The sequence below is a fragment of the Rhagoletis pomonella genome, unplaced genomic scaffold (assembly GCF_013731165.1).
Source record: "Rhagoletis pomonella isolate Grant_MI unplaced genomic scaffold, Rhpom_1.0 Rhpom_scaffold_03710, whole genome shotgun sequence".
Taxonomy (NCBI): Eukaryota; Metazoa; Arthropoda; class Insecta; order Diptera; family Tephritidae; genus Rhagoletis; species Rhagoletis pomonella.
The window spans coordinates 2,352-16,991 of record NW_023462262.1 but is presented as its reverse complement, the minus strand read 5'-3'; the positions used below and the strand labels follow the sequence as shown (position 1 = coordinate 16,991).

Genomic DNA, 14,640 nt, shown 5'->3' with positions numbered 1-14,640 from the left:
ATTCGTAATCAGCGACCCCGAAAACCTCCGACTAACGAGTTTCAATCCATTAAAACGTTCAGAAGCATCAATATCAACTTGGTAAACTTCAAAGTCGTTTTTCTCGAAATCTTTTTCTGCGCGTAGGCCCCTTTTAACTTTACGTGTCACATATGTATGTAAGTATGCCAGTAACATTTTCGATAGCAATAAAATTCAAAACGATGCTGTTGGTAGCTTATGTATGTTTATTTATTTATTGTTAATAATTTTCATTTAAAATATGTATGCATTCTTGGGCAATTTTCTGAGATATAGCGTTTTCGAACCGGCTGCCGTGATAGATCGTTTTGTTATATGTATGTTGTGGGAAATCGCGATTGAAGTTTGGAATGCAATTTCTCAAAAACGCGAAGATAGATTTTCACCAAAGTCTCTGAAAATGTTACTAGTTCACAAAATTCTTAAATTATTTAAGTTTCAATGGTTATTCTTAATTAGTTTTGAGTTTATGAAGGATTTTCTTTAGTCGTAATTTTGTCGAAAGCGTCATTTGTCCACAATTTGGCAGCCACTTTGTATGAAATACTACAAAATGTGATCAAAATTTCTACCAAATTAACGACACTTTATACTCAATATCTCGGAAACTAAAGGAGATATCGAAAAATGAAGAACGCCACTTTTAAGATAATTGATTAGTTTAATATGACTGCATCACCAACTAAATTTTTACTAAATTATCGACAAAGTGTTAGTCAATATCTCGGAAACTAAAGGAGATAGCTAAAAATCGAAAGACCTTATTTCAAAACATATAACTGCATCTAGAACTAAAAATCGTCAAAATGGCACTTACGACAATCTTTTACCTAGGCGACGATAGGTATCTACGTACATATGTACAGTATTGGCCAATACAATAGCACCCCCATTTCAAAGTAATATTGTTTGCCACTCATGTTTATTTATTTTTTTTATAAAGCGTTCTCAATAAGCGATTACCTCGAGCTTATGGGCCTTTTTGGAGTTTAATGCTTAACTCTACTCTCAAACTCGGAGTTTACCATACAAAAAATTTCGTTAAACTCTCCTTCAACACCACTTATATTTGGAGTTTATCTCGCTGCAACCCTTTTTTGACCCGATTCGGTTTGTGTTTTCTATAATCCAAACCTGCCACCAACTTACCGACAGTTAGTCTGTTCCCGTACTGCAGGATTTTATCAAAAATAGTCCGAGGTCGTTCCGTGAACATAAGTCCAGAACATCAAGACTCCAGCGATGCAAAAACAAAAAATGTGGCTCTATAGAACCCCTACTAAAATTATCTAGCGAAAGTAAAATATAAAGAAGATATCTGAACAACATAACCTTTTAAAAAACCAATGAGGTGAAAATAAAGGTAATTAATTTGTCTTTCATGTACGTATATAATTTATATGCTTTTTATATTTTGAAATACTAACACAAAAAATATATATATATTTTTTTAAACGGCTTTTATATAAAATTGGTTTTAAAACTGATTATAGTATGTAAGTACGTCGCATAAAAGCTATTTAAATTATGTTGAAATTAGCAATCAATACATTTTTAATTTATTATTATTATTAATATTATTATTATTATAATTTTCAGACATATTATAAACAAATAAGAAATAGAAAATATGAACTTTAACCTGTTTTATTGGCTTTGGTTTTTATTTGTACCAAATAATTTTGGTATGGTTGAAATCAGCGTAAAAAGTTCTATCGATGCTCATTTCTTGTTTTTTTTTTTAGCTACACGGTTGGTATTCTAGACTAATGTGTGTGTGTGTGTTAAATCCTGTTGTACGGGAACAAACTATATGAGAATAAGAAAAAGTAAACAAATAATGTCAAATTAAACTCTGAGTTTCTTAAACACCTCAATGTGAACACTTGACAGTTGTTCATAAACTCAAAATGTTAAACTCGAGTTAAATTTTCAATTATATGGAAGATACCCGCAACACTTTCGGCGAAAAAAAAGTCTAAAAAATCGAATTGTCACCCAAATTTCGAACTTTTTTCTCAGTAATTTTTTTGAGTACACAGTTTTATAGCCTATTAAATTTTAGTCTAATAATGTGCAAGTTTCAAGTGGCTAAAAATTATCTTTGATATCTGTTATGGAGTCGATCACGTCGATAACGATATTTAACCTGCAGTTTGTGTTAACCAGACATTGAGAAACTGGCCCTAATTCAGATAGGAATCCATAATTATTTATGTAAAATTTTGATTTATCAGCCACTAGTATGTTAATTTGGTGACCATAGTATTATCTGCTAAGCGTTCATTGTAGCAAGCACGGGCTTTACTAGCGCTGTTGTCAAAGCGACGCAAGCGCCAACGCAACGCCAAAGTTGTATGTGGACGGGCCTTAAGTAATTTTGCCTTTTCCTTGTGTTCTATGCGCCCTGAGCAAGCAAACAAATACGCAAACAAAGCAGGTAACTACTTCATCCGTGGTAGCTGAGTGGTGAGGGCTGCGTACTATAAGACTGCAGGTCCCAGGTTCGATCCTCGGTTGGAGCGAAGGCCAAAAAAAAATTTATTGTTACTTTAATTTTTTTTAAATTAGTTATATTTGATTTATATATTCAATTTTACTTTATTTTATTTTCGTTTGTTTTATTTTATATCGCTTTTTTTATTATTAGTTTAATACAATTTTTAGAGTTTGATTTTACTAAAAAAGCCAAGAACAACTAATGAAAAACAACTTTAAAAAAGTATAGAAGTTATAATTGAATGGATATTCTACTGGCCGTGGGATTCGAGCCTACCACCTAGCGGCTCGTAAATCCGTATTACTACCATCTGTCAAGGCACAATTTTGATCAGATCAATTGCAAGATTTACATACTTCATGTCGTGCTAATTTTTATCGGCTTAAACAATGCTCCATTAGAAATTAGATATTAAAATTTCTACAGAGCTTTTAAAAAAATGTATGTGCGTGTGTGTGTCCATATGCGAAATGTGTGAAACATTTTTGTACAATGTTGTTCAGGATCTTAGCCGACAAATTTAATCGTACTCAAAGAAAACGATGAATGAACGAACGAATCATGTGGGAGGCAAGCAATTGAAACTATCTCAAGTAACGAGTAATTGTAAAAGATTAACGAGAGGCGTAGACTACATTGATAAAACTGGGGTATTTTGGTTTGTAAATTAAGCGGTAAAAAAGCTATAAGTTATCAATTGCCACGTTCACTGTATGTATAAACGTTTCATCTCAATGGCCGTTTCACACGATTGGTACATTTGTACAAACACATTTGAAAAAGTTTTTATTATGACCTATTGGTACGATTTAACATTTTTACAGTTACAGAGTGGTGTTGATTGGGAAATTGTTATTGTGCTGAAGTCATCCTTGATTTCTAAACACCACTCCGTGGCTGCAAAATTGTACAAATGGGGTAATCACTGCTTAAAAACAATATTTTCCACCACACGATAGGGCTAAGCCTTAAGAACCACGCATGTTCTTGTGCATCTTTGTCGTTTGTTTTTGCTTAGCCCATATCCGCGAAATCTTTAGGTATATAATTTACCTTACATTTGCCATCAGAATAGTGAAATGAACTTACCAAAAACAATGGAAACATTTGTATGCGATGAATTTTGCCTTTCGCTAAATTTGCAATTGTCTAACAAAACTATCCAAATACCATCTGGTAGCATTGGTTTAAAGTCTGCTACGAACGAGTACAAAAAGCGCATGCAACTAATATTATTGAGTTGGTGTTTGTATATGTTGTGCGGATTCCAATGGTTTTGTTGGTAGTAAATGTAAGGGAAGAAAGAAGTGATTGACAAACGAGCGAACAGACCACATAACACATGTGCGGAACGAAAAAATTAAATTGGTTCTTTTATCGTTGTCGTCATTGTCGGTAAAACAGTGAGGAGCAAATGTATTTTATATCTAATAGTGAAAATGTATTTTAAAATAGTTTGTATTCTCGGTAATTAAAAATAACGTTTGAAACACATTCGTATAACTTGAGACTTTATGTTCAAGCATTCCGGAGGTCCCACAAAAGTTGAAAATAGATTTTTATAGTAATGCGCAGTCAAAACATGAAGTCGATGTAAATTTAACAATCCTGCAACGATCCATACGTTAAAAAAGCAAGTGAAGTTCTTATTTAATGAGTATAAACGTTAAATGTTTATCAAAAGATATTTTCCGCTGGTTAATTTGAGTTTAATTATTTTTAGATTATTGATTATGTAGCATTTTTTCATGTTTCTATGTCTTTCTTCCATCGTTTTACTTTCATTCGTGAGTACGTATAATAGTCAGGCACGTGTATTAGTGTTCGTGAATGTGTATTTATCGCTGGTATGTGTACGTGATTTATTTCAATACGAGAAATATTAAAATTTCTTAAAAAAAAAAAAATTAAAAATAAACTGAATTGTCTTGCCGTCAAAGACGAAGTGTATGTATTATTCGGAATTTGTTAAACTGTCATTATGAAAAGCACATATGTACATATGTACATGCATATGCTGAAAAGTACATTTTCTTCAAATCTAATACAAAGTACTATACAAAACACTTCGGCCCTACGTGGTTTCTTACAATTGTCAATATAGTATACTTATTTTGCATAAATGAATTTTACTTGTTACATTGTGAGTTGTGAATGACGAAAATCCTGATCTTCAAATTGGAAGCGAAAAACAATTGTGATACACAACCACCCTTAATTTCATTTTACACTTAAAATGATATACAAATTTTAAAACGTTTATGTTTAAAAGATGAAAAACAGTATTATTAAAAAAACTGTTAGCTATTCGGAGGCAGTCTTGCACTGAAGAGCCTTTTATAGGGCAACATTTTCTACTGCACAAACTAAATTCAAGGCGTACTCGCCGATCATTTCATTGATTACTTCATATTTGTAACTCATTTCTATTTCATAATCCAGAACAGTGCTCCCGATGTATGACTAGATATTAATTTCTGTGCGCAGTAATTCCTAATTTTAGTGCATTTCAGTTGTCATCAACCACTGGCTGAGAGTTTTGAATTTCTCCCAACAATTTATAATTTAATTAACGAAACTTACAACTTTTTTTGTTTTTGTGCTACTTTTTTTTCTTTTTATCTTTTTTATTTTCTAAACATATTGTGGGACATCGTTTTGTGTTTAGCTACTCACTTTTATTGCAGAAGTGTCGTATCCGTTTTATTTTGGATACTGCACGCGCTGCGCTAAAGTCCTTAAGTTATCATATAGAAATCTATTAGTTCTTAAATTGATGGCTTTTTTTGTTGTTATGCGGCTTCGAGAAACGCTACTGAAGGGTCCTGAAACATACATACATATGTACATAGGTATGTACATAAAATTTAACATTAATTTTTATTAAGGGCCGTTTTCTCAAGTAACCTTTAATTTAAAGCTATGTCTAAAGTAAAGCATTTCTTGTATCCGTTTTTGACGTATGTATGTTTCTTGGTTAAATGTTTAAAATGCTTTACTTTAGACACAACCATACATTTTAATGTAACCTTTAAATATAATGTTAGGTTTAAAGTTAAAGGTTGCTTGAGAAAACGGCCGTAAATAGGGTGGGGCTTACCATTTTATATATCCTTTTTTACAACGCTTTTATCAACTTGCAATGTTTTGTCTCCAGACACCATTCATTGCCATAAAACCTTCGCTTTGAAAAAGTCTAGACATCAACCTCGTCGCCTGGTATTATATCAAAACCCTAGAGGTAGATAACGCTTGTAGTTACATATTGCGCCTAAATATATGCAGTATTTACATACGCTACTGCGGAAATGGACGACCCGGCATTTCTTTAAATGAAATTAACTGCTGCTATAAGTATGTATGGACATATGTATGTTTATACTAAACGTGAGCAAAAAAAATTTACCTTGCATTGTCTTCGGTTCTCTTTTCACTGCAAGTTGAATTATTTTACTATCTATCAGGGACGTGAACCGGTTTTGAACCGGAAAACCGCTTTTTTCTATTAATTAACTGAACCATTAACCGAACCGAAATTTTCCCAAATGTTTGATCCGAACCGAAAACCGAACCACTTTCTTTAAAGGTTTAATGGTTCGTTTCAACCAATTTTCAAGGCCCCTTTTCTAAGTAAAAAGTATGTCATTTTCGTAGTATAATTACATATTTGTGACAATTAGCTGATGCAATTTTGCCGAGATCAGCATTACCAACTTTGTTATTTTCATTTAAATGAACCTTTTGATATTATTCAATTGCCATTGTATTATGAAAATACTTCTTGTTTAAAGTACATTTGAATGACACTTTAACTAAAAGGAAACTTTTGCAAAAGGAACTTTAAGTGTTTCATTATGAAATTGGCCCTAAAAATTTTAAAATAATAGTTCTCAGTCCCATAGAATTTGTTTTGATAACTTTTGATTTTGAAATTTTAGCAAAAGTCATTAAAACCATTTATGAGATTGAAAATGAAAAGCGTGGGGCGTATGTAATAGACCTGAATTGGGTAATGGGGATATATGAATAACGACCGCTTAAAATCGATCTCAAATTTGTACTTTCTCTGTAGAAATTTTAGGTCTATGTCCTGTAGTTTGACTATTGCCAATTAAATTTAACGCTAAAGCATTAACATGCGCTCCACGTTTTTCGTTTTCAATCTCATAAATGGTTCATAATGACTTTTGCTAAAATTTCAAAATCAAAAGTCATCAAAACAACTTGTATGGGACTGAGAAATATTATTTTCTAATTTTCAGTCCATTTATAAAAGCGTTGTAAAAGTGTTTTTATTTTATTTTATTTATTTATAAATTATTTCCATTTTATAAAGGCTTGTGTTCTTAACGGCACTATCATTTCCTATTAAAATCTTATTTGGTTAAAAATTTAATCTTATCATTTTCACTGGCGTGCGTACACTTAAGTATTTGATATCCAAATTAGCTCTTCCTATTGTATTTGCTTGCGCATACATACAGTGGCGCTCACGTAAACAGCACACATTTTTTACAACATTCGCAAAGCTTTACGTGACACATTTTTTTGTTAATTTTTTTATAAAAATATAGTAGATTCTGTAACATAAACATATAAAATTTGACAAATTCCAAAAAAAAAACGCCATTAACGTTTTCAAGTTTTATTCAGAATATCTAGAAACTTATTGGGTCTCATGCATAGAAAGTAAGGTGAAGCTCTCATTCGATTTTCAGTACAAATTCTTGTGTTTGAGTTCACCTTATCAGTGTGTAAATTGAGTTGAATGAGGCCAATGCATAAGGTGTGAAGTTTGTAGTCTACCAAATTTTTTTTTAGTATAATGTCGGGTTAGACATTTGTTAAATTTGCCTGAATTTCACTTAAGGTTCTAAACTTTGACTTATATTGTTTATGTTGTTGAATTTAATATATTTTTATAGAAAATTAACGAAACAAATTTATCACATAAAGCATTGTGAATATTGTGCACTATTTACGTGAGTGCCACTGTATGTACTTATATACATATCTAAGTACATACATCAATAGGAAATATGCATATGTATGGAATGCACACCCACTTATGAATTTAGCTAATTGAAGTCTATAACTATAAGCCTTCATTTACAGGTCTATTCCGCTATGGTAACAAAATTTTCTAACCGTCCAATAAGGGACGGTCTACGTAGTATTATGAGTACAAGTGATAACATTTTTTGGTAAAAGAATTTTCCGGATACGAAATGTTCGGTAACTTGGAGTCTGAGATGAAATTTAGCCATTATTTTATAATTTGTATTCTACTGGGGGTTGTTGGTATACAAGTTTTTCCTAAAGTTGTTGCAATTTATTGGCACGGGATGTATGTAGTATGTATGTACTTACATCAGGGTGGATCAAAAATGCATGCAGAAAAGTAAAGTCAGAATTTGTATGCTCTCACCCCCTAGGATTGTTCCATACCGAAAAAAGTATACCCCTATCTTTTATTTTTAAATCAAAAAATATTTAGAGGTACCTCAAAGCGCTCACAGTTTTCCATGTATTTTGTATTGGGAAAAACAATGGTATATAATACTTGAAAATCGATAATTTTCGACCGGAGTACTGTTTCTCTTTAGGAGGTTCCCAATAATAATACCCAATTATTTTGTTTAACCCTTTTTTTCATAGTAACTACATATGTATATCGACTGGTGAGTGAAGATCGACCTATCTCGGCAGCCAGTTCAAAAACGCTTATCTCTAGTGAAATCGCTGGAGTAATTTATCAGAAGTGTGTAAACGAGATTCCATATATGTTTTGACTTATAAGCAGGGACGTAAACCGGATGGAAAATTTGGTCGGTTCGGTTCAGCGGCTCGAACCCTTGTTGCACTTTTGGATTGGTTCGTCAAAGCGGCTTTTTTGGCCTTTGAACCGGGGTTTCGGTTCGGTTCAACGGTTCGAAAAACAAAAAAAACGGCGCAAATTTGAGTGTCAAGTGTCAAGTGCAACAACGCGCAAGCTTAAGGGTCAAGTGAGATGGGCTGCCTTTACATTTGATATTGTCACATGGTAAAAAAACATGGTAGGTATTATCATGTTTAACAAACAAAAAAAAAAGTGGGTACATTTATCTATTGAAAATTGGTTGAAACGAACCTTTAAACCTTTAAAGAAAGTGGTTAGGTTTTCGGTTCGGATCAAACATTTGTGGAAAATTTCGGTTCGGTTATTGGTTCAGTTAATTAATAGAAAAAAGCGGTTTTCCTGTTCAAAACCGGTTCGGTTCAAAACCGGTTCACGTCCCTACTTATAAGGCTTATACAATTATAAGTTTATACGGTTTACAATGCATTTATAAGGTTTGATGAGTACCCTTTTTACATATATTATTTCTACTATTCATTGCTTCGAGTTAGAGAAAGAAGCATTTAAAGTATAGCCGGACGTCCAATGTCATAAAATAGTTCAACTTTTAAGCAATACAACAATTTTTAGCATATCGATAAATTTTTTATTTAATTTTCTTTTTTTTTTAGTGAGCTGTGATGAAATAATGGTTTCCATTGCTCTGGTTAGCTGAAAAGGATATCGATATTGTTCTCTGGTTCGATAATTTTCAATACAATGTCGGCAATAAAGTTGTGTTGACCTTGCGAAAAGCAAATTTCAATACCACAGGGACACACGCGCTGTTGAAACCTGTTACTGTCAAGTGAGTAATGCAAAAATTATGTAATAACGTATACTAGTAGTGTAACAATTAAGTAACTCGCAATTATTCTAGGTAAACGTGTGTCCAAACAATAATCGAATTGACAAACAATTCCATAGACACAAGCAACAGAAATTGCTCGTAAAACACAAAATAAAATATTAAAATAATCAATACAATAAATTAGTATAAAACTTCAATAGAACTGCATTCAATGTGCCATTTCATCTGGAGATAAGGTTCACACTATTCCCAACATTTATTATGTGTGTATTTAACGTAGATGCTTAAGTAAAGTATTAGATACCAAAAAGCTAAGGATACGCAACAGAAGAATTCCCTCCACTTAACAGCGTCGAACAACAAAATTATCAAAAAGGCAGTTATATTAATAACACCATTTGCACCACTATTAAGGTAATCTTATAAACTTTGGAAAACATTTAATTACTACATTACTGAATCTCCTTTTATTTATTTATATTCAGATAATCTCTGTCTCATCTAATATACTTACTTATCCATAACTAAAGCTTACAGTTTGTGCTCTACACTAATCAATGTTGGTTGAAATTACTCTCCAGAACTCGAATTTATAAAATGTATAAGATTTGAGAAAATTAAAATTTATTAGATCTGAGAAGATTATAAATTCAACGAATGGTAGTTCAAAAAATAGAGTTAATGACGTATTAAGATATCTGCATGCTTATAAGTTGGTTACAGCAGAATTCACCTTACCAAGAGGCATTTCAACTAACAAAGAAAATAAAATTAATTTGATACAAAGATATACATATACAACTCAAGAACGTCTAATACTACGCGGGTCATCAATTCGGGTTTGAAATACATTTTATAGGAAGGCAGTTAAATCGAGCAACCTGCAAAAAGGAATTCTACGTAATTCGCTGCTACATACATATGTATATCGTGTAGGTGGATGTGTATATGACATCGTTATAGAACGCTTAAATCTCTAAACTATTAGAAGTGACGCCCATCAGAATCTTCTGCTTGAAATTATTTTATCTAAAACCAATTCGCACAAGAGGTGGACATAAAAAATATAACTGGAAAATATATAAAGCAAGAAAATGTCATCGGGAACATTTGTTGATCGAATTGATCCATTTGCTAAACGCTCGTTAAAAAAGAAAAGTAAAAAAAGTCAGGGTTCCTCGCGTTATAGAAATTCTCAGGATGTGGAGCTGCAACAGCTGCCGCCCTTAAAAGGTAAATTTATTTCAAGCATATTTATGTATGTATGTACATTATGGTGATCCTTAAATGTAGGAAACAAATTTTTACATCAGATTTCCTAAGCCTCAACCCCTACGTCGATGCTACTATAGTCGAAGATATCACATATAAATTTAGCTTCCGAGAGGGTTAAGGCGTGTCGCACAGGGGGCAAAGTTCAGATTCCTCTATGCAGACTCAAAAAATTAAAATTATTTTTTTGCGCTTAATACACAAAATTGATACTACTATAGATATCACATACAAATTTTGGCCCCGATTGGAGTCGGTTAAGGCGTGTGGCACAGGGGTCAAACTTCAGATTACCCCATTAAAACCTCTTAACCGACTTTATATTTTTATTTAGTATCGATTTTATTGTTTAATTTATATGTGATATCTTCGACAACGGTAGTATCGATTTTGAGTAGTGGATGAAAAAAAATTTATTTTAATTTTTTGAGTCTGTATAGAAGAATTTGAACTTGTCCCCTGTGGCTCACGCCTCAACCGACTGCCATCGAAACCCAAAATTTATATGTGATATCTATGTTTCGCCGTAAGAACTAAACCGGCTCGAATTAGTAATTTTACAAATTTCAAACGATGTTTTTCGATATTTTGTGTTAGCTGCGTGCTATGTTCTTTGCCGCAAACCATCTACATACATACATATAAACATTTAATATTTCTGCATTTGGCTTTTGGTAGCATCAAGCGATGAAGTAATTAACATAAACACATTAAATCACTTTTTAGCCGATTGCTCGAGTTTGGAACAAGAAGAACTATTCATTCGCAAGTTACGTCAGTGCTGTGTATCTTTTGACTTTATGGATCCAGTAACGGATTTAAAGGGGAAAGAAATTAAGAGAGCTGCATTAAATGACCTCTCCAATTACATTACACATGGTAGAGGCGTGCTCACGGAACCTGTGTATCCAGAGATTATACGAATGGTGAGCACCAGGAAAGGCTGTATTGGATGTGAATTAAAGCAAAGTGTTTTTTTTTTTTTTTGTTTTCAGATTTCATGTAATTTGTTCCGCACACTGCCCCCCAGTGAAAATCCCGACTTTGATCCAGAAGAAGATGACCCGACACTTGAAGCCTCGTGGCCACATTTGCAGTTAGTCTATGAAGTTTTTCTGCGTTTCTTGGAATCGCAAGACTTTCAAGCGACCATAGGCAAACGTGTTATTGATCAGAAATTCGTTTTGCAGGTGAGCTTAAATGTCACTTTTTGCTAACTAATTACAATAAAAATCCTATACGAAGTATTTAATTAAAATAATTTTTTATATTGTCATGTTTCCTATTCGATGGGAAGAAAGATTGATGAGTGAAAGATCGTCCTATCTCGGCAGCCAGTTCAGAAAAGCCCTATCTCAAAAAACTTTACAAAAACGCCCTCTTTTAGAATTTTATTGAAAAACACCCTATCGCAGAATTTGGTTGAAGAACGCTTTATGTTGTTGTTGTTGTTGTAGCGGCACTACTAAGCCCCGCCTATTTCGGGTCAACATTCAATCATTGTCGTCAAGCTCAACTAACGGAAGGCCCAGGAAACGAGCTATTTCAATGGGGTCGGACCAAAGGGGGGCGGGGTGTCAGTTGAGTCGGATTGAGCTGACATGTGAAGAGGTGGTAGGTGTCATGAGGGGATTCTCCACATGCCGGACACTATCTCAAAATTCGGTTCAAAAACGCCCTTTCTCGCTTAAGAATGTATTGAAAATATGTTGTCATAGGGCGTTTTTGAATCGGCCGCTGGGATAGGAAGTTTTTGAAACGAATTCTGAAATAGGGCGTTCTTCAACCAATTTCTAAAATAGGGCGTTCAAAAAGTTTTTTGAGATAGCGCGTTTTCGAATTGGCTGCCGACATAGATAGGTTCCACTCAGCAGTCGATATGTGCTCACAAATTTTTTTTCAACAAAATCTAAAATATATATCTACTTATTTCTTTCTTCCATTGCAAAACAGCTTTTGGAGCTCTTCGATTCCGAGGATCCACGTGAACGCGATTTCTTGAAAACCGTTTTACATCGCATCTATGGAAAATTCTTAGGATTACGCGCTTTTATACGAAAACAAATTAATAATATTTTTTTGCGTTTTATTTACGAAACAGAGCATTTTAATGGCGTCGGCGAATTGCTAGAAATATTGGGCAGGTAATATATCAGTTCAACAACAATGCCATTCACAAATCATCAAAAAGATTGGTAGTCAAGTTAAAGCATGTATATATTTATTTACAGCATCATTAATGGTTTTGCCTTGCCCCTAAAGGCCGAGCATAAACAGTTTCTTGTGAAGGTGCTATTGCCTCTGCACAAAGTGAAATGCCTCGGGTTATATCACGCTCAACTGGCATACTGCATCGTACAGTTTCTTGAAAAGGATCCATACCTTACCGAACCGGTAGTACGTGGATTATTGAAATTTTGGCCAAAAACATGTTCGCAAAAAGAAGTTATGTTCTTGGGAGAGATCGAAGAGATATTAGATGTTATTGATCCCCCGCAATTTGTAAAAATACAGGAGCCATTATTTCGTCAGATCGCCAAATGTGTGTCAAGTCCGCATTTTCAAGTATGTGCATACATCACCTCGATATTCTGAATTTCAAATCGAATCTAATAAAATATTTTCTTCATATTTTAGGTTGCTGAGCGTGCGCTTTTCCTTTGGAATAATGAATATGCAATGTCATTGATAGAGGAGAATAACGCCGTTATTATGCCGATAATGTTTCCGGCGCTGTACAGAATTAGTAAAGAACATTGGAATCAAACGATCGTTGCCTTGGTTTATAACGTGCTAAAGACATTCATGGAAATGAACTCGAAACTTTTTGATGAACTAACAGCCAGCTATAAAGCTGAGAGACAAAAGTAAGTATGCTGCCTGCATTCCTGCATTTTTTACACATTTCATGACGGTGAAATATTCTTATAACTTTGATGAGTGATCTCCGTCTGTTTATGGAATCGTCCGGCTGTTATAAATCGGATGATTGACTACAATTGCTCCGTTTATGTAGCTAAGATATTTTGAAATTGAATATATTAAAGTATTCCGCAATCAAAGACAGCATTTTCCCAATTTCTTATTATCGGGCAGGTTCTGCAATTCACTTCCGAGTGAATTTCAACCCCGGCCAATTTTAATTCAAAGCGAGTTTGTTTGAAATTCACTCGAAAGTGAATGCCAGAACCTGCCTGTATATATCTATTTTTTGATTGTACTATACTAATTTTTGCTTGCAGAGAGAAAAAGCGCGAGCGAGATCGTGAAGAATTATGGAAGAAGTTACATGAATTAGAAATAAATCGTGCAAAAAGCGGCAGTGCCGTTGGCACGGCAGCGGCTAATTCGGTGCTAGGAGCTGGTGGAAGTGGCGGCAGTGCCGCTGGCTCGCAACAAACCATCACCTCTTATCAGCAGCAACAATCGAATGCTAGCATGGCAAAAAGTGAAAGCAGCGGTGGTTCTGGTGACAACAATCCTGCCTTACTTAGCGGCGGTGCACAAAGCGGCAGTACTTCTTTGAACGCCAGTGGTACGAATGCATTTGCCAAAGTAAAAGCGGATAAAACAGAAAACTAAACGATGAGGCGAAAAAGAATGGGGAAAATTAAACAAACAAACAAGCTTAATAATAGCATAGGGTGGTGTTAAACCGTAAAAAATAATGCGTATGTAAGTAAAAAGAAAGAAGAAAAAACTTGCATTTGTGCGCCTACAACCCAGTGTAAGCCACAATGGGGCGTGAGCATATTATTAAGTAAACTTGGAGTCCCTATCGAAATAAAGAAAAAAAAACAAAAATAAACCAACAATTAAAAAAAAAACTACACCAACATGATCAAAACAAAAGCGTTTCACCACCATAATATCCGGCGTCATTACCAATGATAACAGACGACAGAACTATGTAGAAGCTAATATGTTGATTATAAACAAAAATAAAAAAAAAACCATGTCGGAGTTAAGAGCAACGGAATGTGGATGAAAGGCAAAACACTTACAATTGGGATCGTGGTATTACATAAACAAAAGGAAAGCGTATGAAAAGCATAAATATTAATATTATATTATGAATATAAAATACCTATTATTTTACAATTAAAAAAAAAAAAACTAAATAAAATAATTAATACAAGTATATGAGGAGGATGAAAA

At 33.7% G+C, this 14,640-nt stretch overlaps 1 protein-coding gene across 3 annotated transcripts; it reads left to right on the top strand.

Annotated features, from left to right (window-relative positions):
- Positions 1-9,031: 9,031 nt before the first annotated feature.
- On the top strand, positions 9,032-14,435 carry LOC118754326 (serine/threonine-protein phosphatase 2A 56 kDa regulatory subunit epsilon isoform-like). 3 transcript variants are annotated; one of them, XM_036489199.1, is made up of 10 exons: positions 9,032-9,207; positions 9,280-9,348; positions 9,411-9,624; positions 9,696-10,443; positions 11,209-11,408; positions 11,478-11,672; positions 12,436-12,626; positions 12,714-13,047; positions 13,120-13,349; positions 13,725-14,064. In XM_036489199.1, exons 4-10 carry the CDS (start codon positions 10,305-10,307, stop codon positions 14,062-14,064), a joined length of 1,629 nt encoding a protein of 542 aa, XP_036345092.1. In that variant the 5' UTR covers positions 9,032-9,207; positions 9,280-9,348; positions 9,411-9,624; positions 9,696-10,304. The 3 variants fall into 3 exon arrangements, with proteins under 3 accessions (XP_036345092.1, XP_036345095.1, XP_036345093.1); XM_036489202.1 differs by having other exon boundaries at positions 9,280-9,624; positions 13,725-14,435; XM_036489200.1 differs by having other exon boundaries at positions 9,261-9,624.
- Positions 14,436-14,640: the final 205 nt, after the last annotated feature.

Excerpts from the sequence above, each read along its gene's own strand:
- LOC118754326 (XM_036489202.1), top strand. The coding sequence starts at position 10,305 with ATGTCATCGGGAACATTTGTTGATCGAATTGATCCATTTGCTAAACGC. Across the intron at positions 13,048-13,119 it reads TGTCAAGTCCGCATTTTCAA|GTTGCTGAGCGTGCGCTTTT; the intron begins GTATGTGCATAC and ends TTCATATTTTAG. Across the intron at positions 13,350-13,724 it reads TATAAAGCTGAGAGACAAAA|AGAGAAAAAGCGCGAGCGAG; the intron begins GTAAGTATGCTG and ends TTTTGCTTGCAG.